Source organism: Pygoscelis adeliae, unplaced genomic scaffold, assembly GCF_000699105.1.
Source record: "Pygoscelis adeliae isolate BGI_AS28 unplaced genomic scaffold, ASM69910v1 Scaffold120, whole genome shotgun sequence".
Lineage (NCBI taxonomy): Eukaryota > Metazoa > Chordata > Aves > Sphenisciformes > Spheniscidae > Pygoscelis > Pygoscelis adeliae.
This window is the reverse complement of record NW_008824032.1, coordinates 2,951,808-2,967,502: the sequence shown is the minus strand read 5'-3', so window position 1 is coordinate 2,967,502 and position 15,695 is coordinate 2,951,808. Positions and strand designations below refer to the sequence as shown.

At 44.6% G+C, this 15,695-nt stretch overlaps 1 protein-coding gene across 1 annotated transcript in view; it reads left to right on the top strand.

Moving 5' to 3' along the window:
- The window catches only part of STXBP5L (syntaxin binding protein 5-like), a 211,335-nt gene extending 203,494 nt beyond the window's left edge, over positions 1-7,841 (top strand). The window contains exons 22-27 of the mRNA XM_009329260.1: positions 852-1,091; positions 2,042-2,402; positions 3,377-3,542; positions 5,977-6,088; positions 6,519-6,739; positions 7,800-7,841. Of these exons, the coding sequence (XP_009327535.1) occupies positions 852-1,091; positions 2,042-2,402; positions 3,377-3,542; positions 5,977-6,088; positions 6,519-6,739; positions 7,800-7,841 (1,142 nt within the window). The remainder of the gene's footprint in view (positions 1-851; positions 1,092-2,041; positions 2,403-3,376; positions 3,543-5,976; positions 6,089-6,518; positions 6,740-7,799) is intronic.
- The last annotated feature ends 7,854 nt before the right edge of the window (positions 7,842-15,695 follow it).

Here is a 15,695-nt window from a genome sequence, read left to right as displayed (position 1 = left end):
CTGATGCCAGGAGCTGTCTTGCTCAGTTTTGTGCTTCCTGCCTGGCACTAGGCAAAGCAAAGCAGAGATCTTTAGCCCTACAGCAGTCAGACCCTGTTCATTGTTATTTCTCTCTGAAAAGCTCAGAGAGTGTCTCCGTGCCTGTGTATTTGCAGTGAGGATGATACAGCTCTGTCTCCAGCTGGCTCTTGCTGTTGCCTGCTAAAGTTTAGGTGGAAAGATGAGCAGTGCTGGCTCACTATGCGCTTGTTGCCAAGGGCGCAGAGCAGGTTTCTCACTTCACTCCCTGGGAAGCCAGAGTTGACTTGTACCCTGAGATGTTTTGGATGCTGGGATCAGTCTAGCAATGGGTGTCTTTTCCCCAGAGAGCAGTGATGTTCACAGCAACGATGGCTGTGAACGCAGTGCTAGAACATCCTAGCGATGGAAACAAGAGCAGAGCAAAGGACACATGCTCTGAAGTTGGTAGTGGCGTCTCCCTTCATGTCCTGCAGCAATGAGATACATGGATTAATTTTAAATGCATTGGTAACATATGGGTCTAAAATTATTTCATGCTATTTAGAACAAGTCCTTTGAGCTAAAGCTGTTGTAAATTCTAATTAGTCTATGCTAATCTCCATAATAAGCAGCTATTTCTAATGCAGATTTAACTGATGAGGTCTGACAGCATTTTCCACACTTATTTATACACTGGCAGCAAGCTGGTATCGTGCTAGTGTCAGAGTGTTTGCTCATGTTAAGAAAACTCTGTATTTTCTGTGCTCTACAGGGAGTTTGTATTTGCTGCAGGCTTGTGCCTGTTCTAGGATTGCCAACTTGTGCCTGTTTGCTTGTATTTATTTACGCAGAAAATAGGGAAAACTCCTTCAGCCGTTCCCGAAGCTCCAGCGTGTCCAGCATTGACAGGGACTCAAAGGAGGCAATTACGGCTTTGTACTTCATGGAGTCCTTTGCCCGAAAGAATGACTCTGCTGTCTCGCCCTGTCTCTGGGTTGGAACGGGCCTCGGTATGGTCTTAATCCTCTCCCTTAATCTGCCTGCTAGTGACGATTTGCGGCAGTCAGAGCCGGTCATGGTGTCGCCAAGTGGTAAGAGTGCAGCTCCTTTCCTGTTTATTATGTCTTGGTACAACAGGGGGAATAACTGCATGATTTTGTATGGCCTTTTGGGCAGAAATTTCTCAATACATGTATCAAGCAATGGTCACTCACTACATAGAGGGCACACAGATAAAGAAAGATGCTCGTGAGACACCCGCAGCTTCATGAGCTGAGTGACTTTGGTTGTGTTATTTCCAAAGATTACCTTGTCTCATGGGCAAAGTTACATGTTTCCTGTGAGGAAAGGGAAATTAGCAGAGTTCCTTCATATTGTGAAATTACAGTCCTGTGTACAGCTCTGATGCAGTCCTATCTGGGATGCTGTGAACAGTTTGGCTGTCTTCTCTCAGAAAGCTGCAGAGAAGCAGAAGGGAGTTCAGGAAAGGAAACAAAAATGTTGGCAGGTCAATGTACCAGGAGAGATCCTTGGCTGAGTGAGTGACAGATGGTGTAGCAGAGAGAACGGAGGGCTGAGAGAGGTCAGGTCTGAGGAGAGGCAGTATGTGCTTAGTATGTTTTAAAGTAAGATAATGACAAAAATCAGAGGATGCACAGGAATAGAGGTTTCCCACCCCCGGTTTGTTTAGAAAAACAATGCTGGAAGGTCACCAGACTAAGGAGAGCAATTTTACTGCTGGGGAATAAATACCCTACTAGTATAATGTGGAGATAAACAACAGCCTATCTTTATGGTATTCAATAGCTTGTATTATATTTGATATAGGCTTCCTGAGACCTTTCCAGTACTGGCAGCCTGTTTGTTCACTTTCTTGTGTGGTCAGGAAGAACTGAGCAAGGAAGACTTGTCACCTTGGCTAGATTAACCTGTTTGCTCTAATTACAAAAGCTGAATGTCAGCTATGCTGCACGCGTTCACAGTACTGACAAGCAGCTTAATTGTGGTGCCAGTACCAGTGAGAGGAAACTATATTTTGCAGGCACAGTTCTGACACTGAAAGGAGCCGTGCTGACCTTCGCGTGCTTGGACTGCATGGGGACGTTGACACATCCACCGTATGAAGTATGGAGGGACCCACACAGTGCTGACGACGGTGAAAAAACAAGAAAAAGGAAACTTGTCATGCATTCCCCTTCCTCCTCCCAGGATATGGGTGATCATCAATTTGCAGTCATTTGTTCAGAAAAACAAGCCAAAGTCTTCTCATTGCCTTCCCAAACATGTCTTTATGTCCACAACATCACTGAAACGTCCTTTTTATTGCGAGCAGATGTGGTCACCCTCTGTAACAGCGTCTGTCTGGCGTGCTTTTGTGCCAATGGGCACATCATGACACTGAGGTACTTATCTAACTAATCTTGTAGCAGAACTAAGCAAAGAGGCGGCACGGTGCTGTCACGTTCCACTTGTGTTTGCTCTGGAGTGTCTGATGCTCTGCATTAACTCCCTGGCGGGTGCATTTAATGCCCTGCCTTGCCCGCTGCCATACCTGTTCCTTGGCCTGTCTCCGCATGGGGAGTTAAAACAGCCGCGCAGCAAAGCAAACTCCTTTATATTTCATAGTAATACCCTACCCGTGACAATTGATGGCTCTTGATTTTTAACTATCATAAAAGAAAACCCTGATAATTTTGCTCGGTTATGGTAAATCGGGTATAGAGGAGTATAGAAAAAGTCGGGCATAGAAAGGGTACTGTTTATCCAGTGTGAAGTAGCAAGTCCCACTCTTGCCGTTTGGGAAGATCTTTCCGCTCAGAGCACCTGGTTTGCCTTCCTTGTCATCCCCACCATTGAGCCGACTGTGCAGTAGCCCTGTGGTCGTGCCCTCGCCTTGCCGCAGCCCCTTTTCCCCAGCCAGGCCATTTAGATTTTGGAAACTGCTGTCCAAAACGGTGAACCGGGAGAAGCTGGAGGACAGCAAAGGCGATGCTGGAGCCTTTGTCCGTGGGGTGCAAGCAGGGCCCTGCCACGCCATTTCTTGCAGCTGCCCATGCGATAACTGGGGGCAGGCCTTACCCTGCAAACTGCCCAGCCACGTGACACAAGCCGTACTGTGTCACACGCCCGTCCCAAATCCAGACAGTAGCAGAAGCCTAAGGGTCATTGCGGCAAGGCAGCTGAAACTTCTCCGTGCAGGGAAACAAAGTATGACGGGAAGGCAGTGTGTTTATGGCAGAATTTTTCAGCTTAGAGCTGCACTTTAACTATTCAGTTATGAAAAGCGTAAACTTAAACGTTGGTTTAAAATGCAGGCATAGAGCAGGTGTACCATGTGTGGCACTGGTGACTAACCTAGGTATCTGCTTCTCTTCAGCTTGCCCAGCCTTCGCCCACTGCTGGACATCAACTATTTGCCCGTAACAGACATGAGGATAGCGCGGACCTTTTGTTTCACTAACGAAGGGCAAGCTTTGTATCTCAGCTCTCCCACAGAGATCCAGCGCCTGACGTACAGCCAGGAGATGTGTGACAATCTGCAGGTAGGGCTCAAACCCGTACTTCGGCGCCTTTGTGCTTGTGTGGGAGCGCCAGCGGCCCGACTCGTCAGGTGTAAATTGCCACGTGTTTACTGCTAGTTTTTTAGCATCCAAAGTGAAGGCTGCGCTGCGGGAGCGGGACAGACGTGTTCCTCTCCACTTGCCCTGGCTGAATGACGCCAACGCAGCAGAGAGAGGTCAGCAGCTCTGTCGCTGTTTGGACTTCTTCATGACACTGTCACCTTCCTCCTGTGCCCCAACGGCTGGCCCGAGCCTGCAGCCTGCCCGCACGTAATTGCAATCTCTGCTGGCTCCATACAGAGGCAGATTTGTGCCCAAATGGGACTCTTCACAGCCTGCTTCTCTCGCAGTCCTACTGTACGAAAGACCAGCTGTTAAAAATGGCTGAAGGGAAAGAAGGGGAAGCTACAAATGAATAGCAGCTACAGCAGTTGGTACCGGCACGTGTCCAACCACACAGCAACTGCCTCAGTGAAAATATTAATTCCTGCCCATATTTTTATCATTTTTTTATTTTAACTCTAAAAATACCTTAATACCTGCAGTTTTCAGTAGATAGGTGGGAGCATGAGACAAACCAGTGTGGTTAGTATCAAAAAATATGCTCTGTTTTAAATATCTTTTTTAATTATTTACCACTGGTTTTACTCCAATAATTGGTAGCCCCCTTCTTCCACATGAGGAAAGCATCTCCCATTGTACACTAAAATACAGTAGCTATAGAAATGGTCTAATTAAAATAATTTATTTTGAGCAAAAGGTCTTTACAATGTTAGATTTGGGTTGGGTTTTGGGGTTGTTTTTTTTTTTTACCACGAAAATGCAAATTAAAATGTCATTTACTGAAGAGGAGGAATTGTGAGAGGTTACAGGGAGAAACATGAGAAATAAAAGGGGAAAAAAAAGGGGGAATAAGTCCTAGGTTACATAATTAGCAGTGAACTAGGGTAGAAGTATAAAAGGAATGGTCCTGCCAGCACTCATTATGCCCTAGGGAATAACGTGCTGAGCTGCTCAACTCGTGTCATAGCACTGTCTGTCTCAAGTCTGAAAAAGCACTGTGAGGAGTGAGCATTGCACACAAGCTTTTGCGCATCGGAGAAGAGATTATTTTGCAGGCAACCAATTTTTAAATGATCAGAAGGTTTGATCAGTGCATCTTAGAATATGGACCTGTAGTGAGAGCTCTTACAAGCTAGATTTTTTTCGTTAACCTTAATAGCATCATACAACAACCAATCAAAGGGAAACACAGCCCTCGCTTCTCTGTACTGCTGGACTGTGGCTGTTCATATCTCGGCTTTGATGCAAAGACGACAGTAAAAGGTTTGCACAGTCATTATATGTGTACAAAAAGCAGATGACCCAGTATCACCTGCTACCCAGGAAACCAAAGCCAGGCTGTGTGAGAGCCTCCACTTAGGCTCGAAGGGCGGCAGTAGTTTTTCTCCTCAGTGCAGGTGACTGGGCAGAGGAGCAGTAAGTGTGAGTCACAGCGCTGTCCTAGCACGCAGCCTCCCAGAAGCCGAGTGCTTTGTGCAGCACAACAGCTGTATCTGCTGTTGAGGCTTGGATGAGCAAACACAGAGCTGAGCAACAGGGCAGCAACCGTTTTCCGCGCACACAGCCTCACTGGTTTCAAACACTGATGGAACTGCACGCCTTCTTTATCAGTTTTATTCTGGAGAGCCCACTTTTCCTAGTACTGCTGCAAATAAATCTGAGCCTGAGATTTGTTTGGGTCAGCTGCTCCAAGATGTAGCACCATGACAGTGCCTTCAGCAGACGTGCTTATGTAGCATTACTGATGGCACTGCCAACATGCACAGTAACTGGGGGGGGAGGAGTGTCAGGTTGTATGGAAGGTGACAGGATTTTGTTTGGGGAAAAAAAAAAAACAAACCCACAAAAAACCAACCAAACAACCACCAAACTCTCTGAACGGCTAGCAAGCACTGAACTCAGGCACGCTATAAAGAGAAAACAGAGAGTGACTGCCCTGCTTGCCTGGATAATCACTGAAGCAAAACACATAATTCACAACAAATTGTTTATTCAATTAGAGTGTTGCCTTTGCTGTTTCTAAGCAAAATGTGATCTTATGATTGGTATTTTCACTCTGTATTGCTTATACATTTTTTTTCTTTGTGGTAATGAACGTAAGACTGGGCAGTAACAAACCAAGTCCCTTTGAAAGCATGCGTGCATCTAGTTAGCCCAAGTATTTGCCTGTCATGAAACACAGATGTTAAGTACTCAATACTGTTCACACACCTCAATACTGTTCACACAACAGACTCTTAAAACTAGTTGATTAGATCCAATGCATGTGGCTCATTAATGCAAATAAAGATAACACCTAGAACAGCTTTCACCTCACTAATTTTTCACATGGACTTTTGTCTGACTTTGCTAGGACATGCTTGGGGATTTGTTTACTCCTGTGGAAACACCAGAAGCCCAAAACAGAGGCTTTCTCAAAGGACTTTTTGGAGGAAGTGGACAAGCTTTTGACAGAGAGGAGCTTTGTAAGTAATTTCTTGGGATTTTTCGTGTTGGGTATTTTGGGTTGGGTTGGGGGTTTTTTCCCCAGAAATTAATTCACGGGATCGCCTGCCCTTGTCATCTAGAAATGGAGTGGTACACAAGCTTTAGATCATTGACGAAAAAATAAAGATGATGTTGTGAAGAAAGGGGAGGGTCCTCAGTTGCCTTCCCATGATTGCCTTCCCACAATTCCTTCAGCTTGGCAGATTCTTTTGAGTGATTGGGGGGGGCGGGGAGAAGGGGCACGACTGCACTGTAGATGTGCCAGTGCACAGAGCAAAGTCTTCCACACGTGCCATCTGCACATCAAATGGCATCACCACTGCAAGGCTGCAGCTGGAGGATGAGAAGCACTGACAGAGCCACAGCCAGGAACTCATTCCTGTCCGTTTGTCTGTTTCTCCTTTGCAGTTGGTGAGGCCACGGCAGGAAAAGCCTCTCGCAGTCTTGCCCAGCACATCCCTGGATCAGGTGGAATTGAAGGCGTGAGAGGAGCTGCAGGAGGCGTCATTGGGGACTTGACTCGTGCACGCATTGCCCTTGATGAGAGAGGACAGAAACTGGGAGAGCTGGATGAAAGGACTGCGAGCATGATGGCCAGCGCAGAGGCATTTTCCAAACATGCACACGAGGTAGGGGCCCTGGCACCACACACCCAGAACTAGGAACCGCCAACCCTCCAACTGAGCCTTTGCTTTCCTTTGGGAAAGTCAAGTACGGTTCTCCCCATTCACCCCGTCATGGTGTTTTAGGTGTACTCTCGTTAACTGACACACCATTTTTCCTGCTCCCAGACAATGAGAATGCCGAAAATAAACTTCCATTGCACGCCCCTTTCTTTCATGTTTTCATAAATGAGCATCCATTGTTAGCCTCTGAATTTAGAACGTGGCACTTCTCATCTCTTGCCTTTCTCACTAATTCATTATGACTTTTTTTTTGAAGCCACTTAGTGCAGCATGTCTATGCAGTAGGGCAGAAAACAGGTCGGTGGATGTGTATATAGGAACCTTTACAGATCTTATTGGGAAGAAGAGGAGAACATTTCTAGTACAGGACTGTGGTACAGTAACATAGAATAGGGCTTGCCTGGAATAGACAGCTTCCAGCTTAGAGCTGGAAATGGAAAGTTCTTCCATCCCACGCTGTTAAGGCTGGGAATCAACTAAAGTGATTTTCCTTGAAGATAAAGCAACATTAAAGAATACTTCCTAAAATGCACGTATTTTGTTTAACATGCATCACGTCTCTGGACAAGACCTTTACATTTTTTTTTGGCTTTTGTAAGTCTGAGGCAAAAATACACAGAAAGAACGTGCCCTGAAATGCAGAAAGTTTATATATTCAGGGCATATCTACTATGCTCCATAGATAAGCTTCTTTCTATAGGAGTAAAAAGCAAGTTCCTGGTTATTCCCATACCTCTGTACTTTTTGCAGAAAAAGGTAGTTAAAGCTCCTCAGGAAAAATCTTTTCATGAACAGCAGGTAACTTTTTTTTTTTAAAATGTAACAATTACAAAATTAAATACAAGGTCTCAGGGGACTGAAGACCTGATGACACTTGAAGTACTGCATTGCTCTTCCTTTTTTACTTACAAGTTGGTGACAGTTAATGGGCCTAGGTCATGTGTGATGATACCTCATATGCAGAGCAGCGGTTTATATCTGTTTGTTTCCCTTTTCTGTGTAGGTGATGCTGAAATACAAGGACAAAAAGTGGTACCAGTTTTAGACTTTCAAAGCTGCTGCTTGTGGCTTTATTAAGAACACTGTTCAGGGAAGCAACATTCATTCCCAAATCTACCAGTCACTGGCCAGAGACGCTTTTTTTTCTCCTAGAAGATGTTTTCCTGTTACTATTATTGGATTCATCACAGTGGGAGGCAAGGAGAAATTTTACAGACCGTGAGACGGAAGCTAGAATCATGTGGGTCTTACTCCAACAGCTGGCTCATGCGGTAGCGAATCTTTTTCCAAAAGGAACTCAACCATCACTGTGGCATGTAGTTTTTCAGAAGCTGTAGGTATGAACTGTGGGGAGTGCATCTGGTTAAAAATATTCTGTACAAACTCGAATGTTAATGCACTTATAGAACTTTGCATGACTAATTGACATCTTAAAAAAAAAAAAAAAAAAGAAAGAAAAAGAAAGCATGTTGTGACCGAAGAAAAATGGGATTTATTTCTATTCTGAGAAAAAAAAAAAATACTTAAAGGTTTTTGCCATTTATTTTTTAAAAGTGACATTACAAAAAGCCAGTACATTTCAAGCATGTTTGCTACCATTCTCAACATAAAAATGAGTTGAGGTGCATTTTCTTACCTCCTATTTATTTCCCTTGAAAAACCTTGCTTGAAATCAGTGCTGTTTAACTCCTACCAGAAGAATAAATAACTTCAAAACCCTATGCCCCAAATTTACGGATTTTTCAAGTAGCTAGACAGGCACTATCTGAAATGTCAGTAAAACACGAGCATAGATGGTTTATTTGCAATTCAGAGCACATGACATGTCATCCTTATCTGTACTTTTTAAAATGTGCTCTAGATTCATCGCAGTTGTCCTTGAAGGGGGCTGTGGCATTTTCCATCCCCGTGGTGTCTGTATCACTTGGTTGCCTTATTTCTCAGTAGCAGGAATAGAAAACCAGCTTAGGAAATCGCTTCTTTAAGTTAGGAGAGGCAAGATGGGAAACCGCAGGGCTACAAGTTGGACAGTCCTGTCAAGTTCTGCTCACAGAAGCTGCTTAGCAGCTTGCAGAGCAGCGATTCTTCTTAACTGGTCGGTTGAAATTGTGCTAAGAAAACTGCACCGTAGCCCCCCTAAAGCTGGGGGAGAGAGATCACAGCAGCAAGACTAAACGATGGGCCAGGGGAGGAGCATGAAAAACAATTGTCAACATACGGCACTGAATTGGCACATATATAAAATGACACCCTGGGTCCGTGGCAATTGATTTTCTGCTCACACTGCTAAAAGTAGTTTGCTTCTGCTTCAAAGCGGCTTGTTTGGTTTCTACGGTAAACTCTGCAGAAAACTCTCCAACCTGCAGCTACAGAAGAGAACAGCAAATAGAACCCATTACCTGTCAACGTGAATAGATTCTTAGTCCGTGAGTGTGCTGCAGTAACAGTAGCCTACAAGAGCCTCACTGCCACACAGGTCATCTGTTAAGTTAGAAATTTTTCCAAGATTGGCTTGGAAACAAGGCACTGAAGGCTTGTGCCTGGGCATAGTTTCAAATTAGAAAAGGAAAAGGTGGAAAAGCAGTATTTAAAAGTTTTCTATATGTGAAGAGTGACATCCTCTGTCCCTTCAAGGAGTCCTGACGGACACTGACTCAGACAGGCAGCGTCCCCCTCCTAACTAGATCTTAACTTCACGGGCGTTTATATCATCCCAGTGTTCAGATGATCTCTCTCAAAGATGCCTTTCCCATATCCTTCATTTTCTTACAATAAAATGGAGCCCAGGAAATTGTACAGTCCAGAAGTCTGGCTTCACCGTCATCCCAGCTGCACAAGTTAAAGGGTTGGAACAGATTTGAGGTGTTAAATTCTCATTGTAACACAACAGGAATTTTGTGCTTTACGGGATTTTTACATTTCTCTGTGGGCAAAATCAAAACGACACCCTGACGGGTCTAGCTCAGCTGGGAATGAGACAAGTTCCTCTCCGTCACAGGAGAAACTGCACTATAATGGTGGGAACTGTAGAAGGTTACTAGGAGAAAGGTCAAAGCCCAAGCAATGCCTAGTTTTGTGCTGAGAGTTAAGGAATTGGAGTTGTCTGTGACCTGAGTGGATGTCTGTCTGTGTGTCTGAGGAAACAGCAAACTCACCACTCTGATGGCCACTTGCGTGTGTGAGGAAGCATCACTGTAACCAGGCATCTAGAATGAGAAATAAATGAGAACAACATTATAGCAATCCTATCCTCTACGTTTAAACGTATAGTCACTCTGCCTGTGCTCTGGTCTATACTCCAAATCCACTAGTCTCTGGGCAACAAAATCATTTGGGGCAGCAGATCAGTCAAACCCTCCAATCAACTTTCTAGCCCTCGTTCTTCCTGCCTTCTCTGCTTTTACAGAGAAGCTAAGCAGTCTTCATTAATACCAAGCCGAGGCTGCCCCACCAGCGTTTGTTCTGTACCCAGCTCTACGCTTGCTTCTGCAACTGAGCCGGCGCAGGCGGAAAGGCCGTTACCGCTTCCAGTGGGGCACTTGCACACCCACAGGCTACGGGGCCGGTTTCCACTAGGAACTGGTGTAATGCAGCCAGCCTTTAAGAACGCAGCCCGGGTGAGCGGTAGCGCGTGGTGCTCGGGCAGCAGTTGGTTCACTTTGGTGACAAGGAAGCTACCAGTTCTGCCGAAGTTTTCTGCCGTGGCTCACGTGGGTGGCTAATATTGCAAAGGTCGCCCTTACCTTGATTTCGGTGGAAGTGTCTTCAGGCTGGGGCTGGAGTGGCCTGCTCGCTCCTTTGAGAATCAAATGTAAAAGTTTAACAGCAACTTTTAACTGCTAATCACTATAGCATGCCCAGAGAGAAAAGTGTCTTCAACAAGTCTTTTACACAATGCCTGACTGACTTTGGCTGCCAACACTCTCTAGCTTAACACCAGGGGGAAAAAAAAAAAACCTGCCACTAGATTTCCGTTTGCATTTTTATGCAATAGAGAAATGAGAATCTAGCATCCCTCAAACTTACAATTTTTAATACTTAAACTTCTAAGCAACTTTTCTCTAGTACTCCCCATCAGGTCACAGCTGTATCTTGCTTTCCACTCTTACGTATAAGTTACTACTTCTGTTAAGTTCACCACTTGTGACTATAATTATCAGTTTTCTTGTAGTCTGTAGAGATCTAAAAAGTTGTATATGTTTGTATATAGAACATTCTATATATATAAATATATATATGTAATGTATATGTTGTATAAGTTTGTTAGTGCACACTGTTAAATGCTTTCTATCAAGATTTACCATGTATGTGGAAAAAAACCTTCACTTAAAAACTTCAGTGAGGGAGGAAAAAACTCTTGCCTGGTTGATTTATTGTGAAATGAGGGGGAGTGTGGGATTTTTGAAAGGCCTGACCTGAACCCTACGAAAGGTTGTTAGCAAAAGGAATAAAGATGCAGCATTCTGAGCAATGAGCACAGCATCTGACCTGACTGGCTGTAAGAAAATTGAGGGCACTAGCTGTCGCTGGATGTTGAAATCCTGTGCTTTCACCTTTCCCACTAAGACAGCACCACCTCAAGCAAAATCCTAAACTTAAGAGGTATCTTCAACATCGCAATCCTCAGTTACAATAGACCAGATTGGCTGGAAATAATTATTCAATTTAAAGTCCTTTTTGTTCATTCGGATACCCTGCTCCCTCACATTCATCTTTACAGGAGCCCTCTATCACAACACATCCAAAACCAGACACGCAGAACTTCCAACAGCACACACCTCCCCCTCGGGGTTTGACCAGGTGTGTTTGATCTTATGCCTAGAGCTGTAGATAGACAGAATATGCAGAGAAAATACATCAAATTAGATTATTTATATGTTTTCAGAGTTGGCAAAAATTCAATGAAGTACAAGCTATTTTATTTAAAAAAAAAAAAAAAAAAATAAAAGCCACTCCTAGAGTTTTAACTTAAGCTTCAAATCTTGAATTAAAAGACAAGATAAAGGAAAACTTGAGAATCAGATTTTGTTTTGTATAATTACCGGGTTTCTAAATTTTTTTTTTTACAGTTCTACAGTTCAACTCTTTTGACAGTAATTAGACATTCCCTTATTACCAGAATATAGCTTCTTTCACAAACATTTAACAGAAACATTCTATTTACTACACGTATTGTATAAAATTATCACATACAGAAATTCTCTAAAACAGTTTACATATTCCTTTTACAGAAGCCCTTTCACGCCACAATGTGTGCATTGTGATGAAGATATGCATACAAACCCATTTTTGAAGAAAACATTGCAGCTTACATAAGAGCTGTGTTCAACCTCAGGACTCCTCCATTTATAAACTGCGTGTATTGTAACAGAGGCAAGAAGCCAGATTTCATTTAATTATGCCCCTTAAATACCCCGCGCCCCTCCCCCCCCATCATTTTCAATAACCTAAAGGTGAATTCAAGCACAGCATATTTCAGTCTTGAATGGTTTTTTTTGCCTTGGTACGGTCTTAGTAAGAACACACTCTCTCTCATTAAGGAACTACGTGTGGCCATTTGTAGTCAACTCGTCATCTTAGCTGTATAAGCAATAGTCATGTAAATGAGTGTTTCCATTCATGTGTTTTGTTTTGTGATTAAATCAACAAATCAAACGTTGTACTTTTTTAAATAGCAACCAATATTCAGAAATGTGGACAGAATATGTGTGGGGTTCGTTAACGAGTCATTACCTGTATCTCGGAATGAAGGCTAATCTGGGGTGAACCACACACTCCTGCGCTAACCACGTCCTGTCTCCACAGGTATCCTAAATCAGCGTCACAAAAGGAAAACTAAGGCATCTTTAACTGAGGCTGTTTAGAATCCCCAGTAACAACCCCCCCCCGCAAAAAAAAAAAGAGGGAAAGAAAATAAAGAATTGATATTAGTTGGTGTAGATCTCTTTTTTTTTTTTTTTCCCCCAACCTCTACTCCTAGATTCTTTATAGCATTTCAAAGGTGCATGGTTTATGTAAAGCCTTTGGATGGAGTTCACACTACTCACTCAGGACTACGGAAAATGCAGCCACAGTTGTTGCTGGGGTGGGGATGGCCACCTCCCTTCCTCCAGCGGCTCCCGCAGGGACAAAGCCTGGACCCCAGCTAACGTTCCTGTGCTTTACCGCAGGGAGCTCACATGGTGCTCATAACCGTAATACCAGTCCCCAGGAATATTAGCCTTGTTACCTGGACTTCTCAGCCGACTGAGAGCACCCTTCACGTCACTTCCACTTCAGGTTAAAAGCAGTCACCTACAAGCTGAAAGCTCAGAAGGGCAGAAGCAAACTCATTTAAGGGCACTTACCAACAACATGATTGAGTTGCTCTGCCAGGAGAGGCTCAAAAACACCAGCCAAAGGTACTGAGCTTCCAGCTCCCTCTTTTCAGCTACAGATTTATAGGAAAAAAAACAGCAGGAAAACCTCTACTCTCTTCTTGAAGACATGCAGATGGCCTTGGAGAAAGGCAAAAGGATGAAACCAGATCAGATTAGGTGTGTGTCATCATTTGTCACCTGCTTCTCTCCCACCACTGCCCAGCTACAAGAAAGCGCACAGAGCACTTTTATTAGGCAGGGAGAGAAGGAAGCAGAAAGACCAGGGCAAAACAAGCTTGTGGTCTGCACGTGAGGAAGAGGACCAAGTAGCTGTATCAAATATCAATGGCAGGAGTTCCTGCTACCGAGTCTGGGGAAGTTCTGCCCCATACCAGTAGTAGGCTGCATCAAAATTTGAGTCATTTTGACAAGAAAGCGGATGTGAACCAAACGGAACAAGGCTGCTCAGCAGCCGAAGGGGACGGGCTCTCCCTGCGAGGAGCTGGGTCACACAGGTTCACACGATGCGAAGACAAGGCGTTCCTGGTGACCACAGCTATTTGTCAGGACTGGGGCCCAACCCGATTTCTTCCGGCAGACAGACACCCACCTGCTGGTGCAGCAGCCAGGCAAGGGCAGCATGGGGCACAAGGCAGGACTAGGCTGCAGCAGCAGTTCCATGTACACCGAGTGATGAGCTTGCTGTAACAAACATAACTCCTACCCCTTCTGCAGCGTTCATCCGTTGTCTTCTTGGGCTGCCGGACAACGCGCGTTGCTGCACCTGCTATGCAGCGCCAACTAACAGAAGGCAGGAATGGACTGCAGAGAGAGACACACAAACAAGCTGAGGAACAGAGAGCGAACACAATCGGATGCATCCCCATCCTGTCTACAGGATGACAGAGAGTAACCTGCACTCTGGTTATCGGGTCCTGAACTAGAAAAAAAAAAGCCCAGTTTCCAACTAAACACAGGCCTCAGCCCATCAGAGGTGGGGGGAGAGGGGCCCACAGGCAAAAATAAGTAAGCAATGCGAGCAGCCAACCTCCTCCTACCAACTTCAGAAAACAGCAGGTACCCTCCTCTGCACAGTTCTAAGCAGTGCCTCTGCTTACCCGACCTAAGTCTTCGTCTGCTTCCCCTGCTTAGTCTCATTAATAGTTAAAGTCTAAGCAGAATTAAGGAATGTAAATAGCAGCAATCAGGCAACAGCTCAGAGCCAGTTCTAGTACCGTAACTCAAATGCCACAGCCGCTTCGCTCACAGGGCAGTGACCACCTTTTATCTTCTCATTTGCTCCAAATTACTGCTTAATTAGAATGAACTCACTGAGTTTGTTTAGCAAAATAAGTTTATTTCTGTGTCAATCACCTTATTGATTAGCACCACCCATCTAGAGAGCTAGTTGGGAAATATGCGTGAGATCCATTCTTCTGAAATTCTAAAGACGGTATGCAGGAGGAAAATATCATAATGTGCCAAAGAACAAGCAACTCAAATTACAGCAGCTCCGGTGAGGCCTGAAATACAGCACAGGTGTGTCACCGCATGACACCCAGGGACAGGAAATCATTAGGCCATGTGAACTGATAATGAGTCCAACCCAGCATCTCTACAGGCAGAGCGCACAAATGGTCAGACGCCAGGGTGCCGAGGCTCAGATCTGTTAAAAACAACAGCTTTAATAAGAAAAGAAACAACTGTCTATCAACCGAATGCTGTGGATAAAGAGCTCAGCCATCAGGCGACAGATGTGGTAGAAAACCACAGCGCAGAGCGGGCAGGAAGGAAACAGAAAGTCTCAACGTAAAGTGAAATCCAAAACGGGCAAGAAGGCCAAGTGGGTGCTGAGAAGGGCAGTCAAGGTATCATCGCCTGAGGCTTTGGCTCCATACCACGCGCCCCTTTTGCTGGACAACGGGCAGGCGGTGGATCAGAGTCCAGGATGCGGCCTTTTGTACGCAGGCCCCATTAACATCTTCTGAAACGCACCGTGTTCTTGAAACCTTGGTGCCAGGTACTTCTGATGTCAGGATAACGGCCACGCCAAAAGCGCCGCGTTTGAAGTTAACAAGCTCAAGCACACTATCAGGCTGTTGAAAGCCAAGTATGCATCCTCTTAGATCAGGCTATAAAGGCAACTTCAAAAGTACACTTCTTAAAAAGGATCCGGCAGAAGTTCAGAAATGAAAGAATAATTAGGGCCTTGAAAATTTCTCACAGGAGGCAAGAATGGAAAGATGGAGATGTTTACATTAGGGAGGAACTGCAGAAGAAAAGACACGATAAAATAATTAGAGGCATAAAGAAGATGATGGGAGGCATCTGTCCTCCCTTTCTGGTAACATATAAGGGCCACACGATGTAAATAACAGAATTCAAGGTCAGGCACTGTATGAAGTTAAAAAAAACAGCTGAACTTGTATAACCATTGCGACTATCTGGAAGGGAGACAAAACCACGTGGTGTGAAGTTTAGCCAGACCAGAAGGTATCAGTGAGGAGAGTAACACCAAACAGTGGCAGATTAATTCCCCG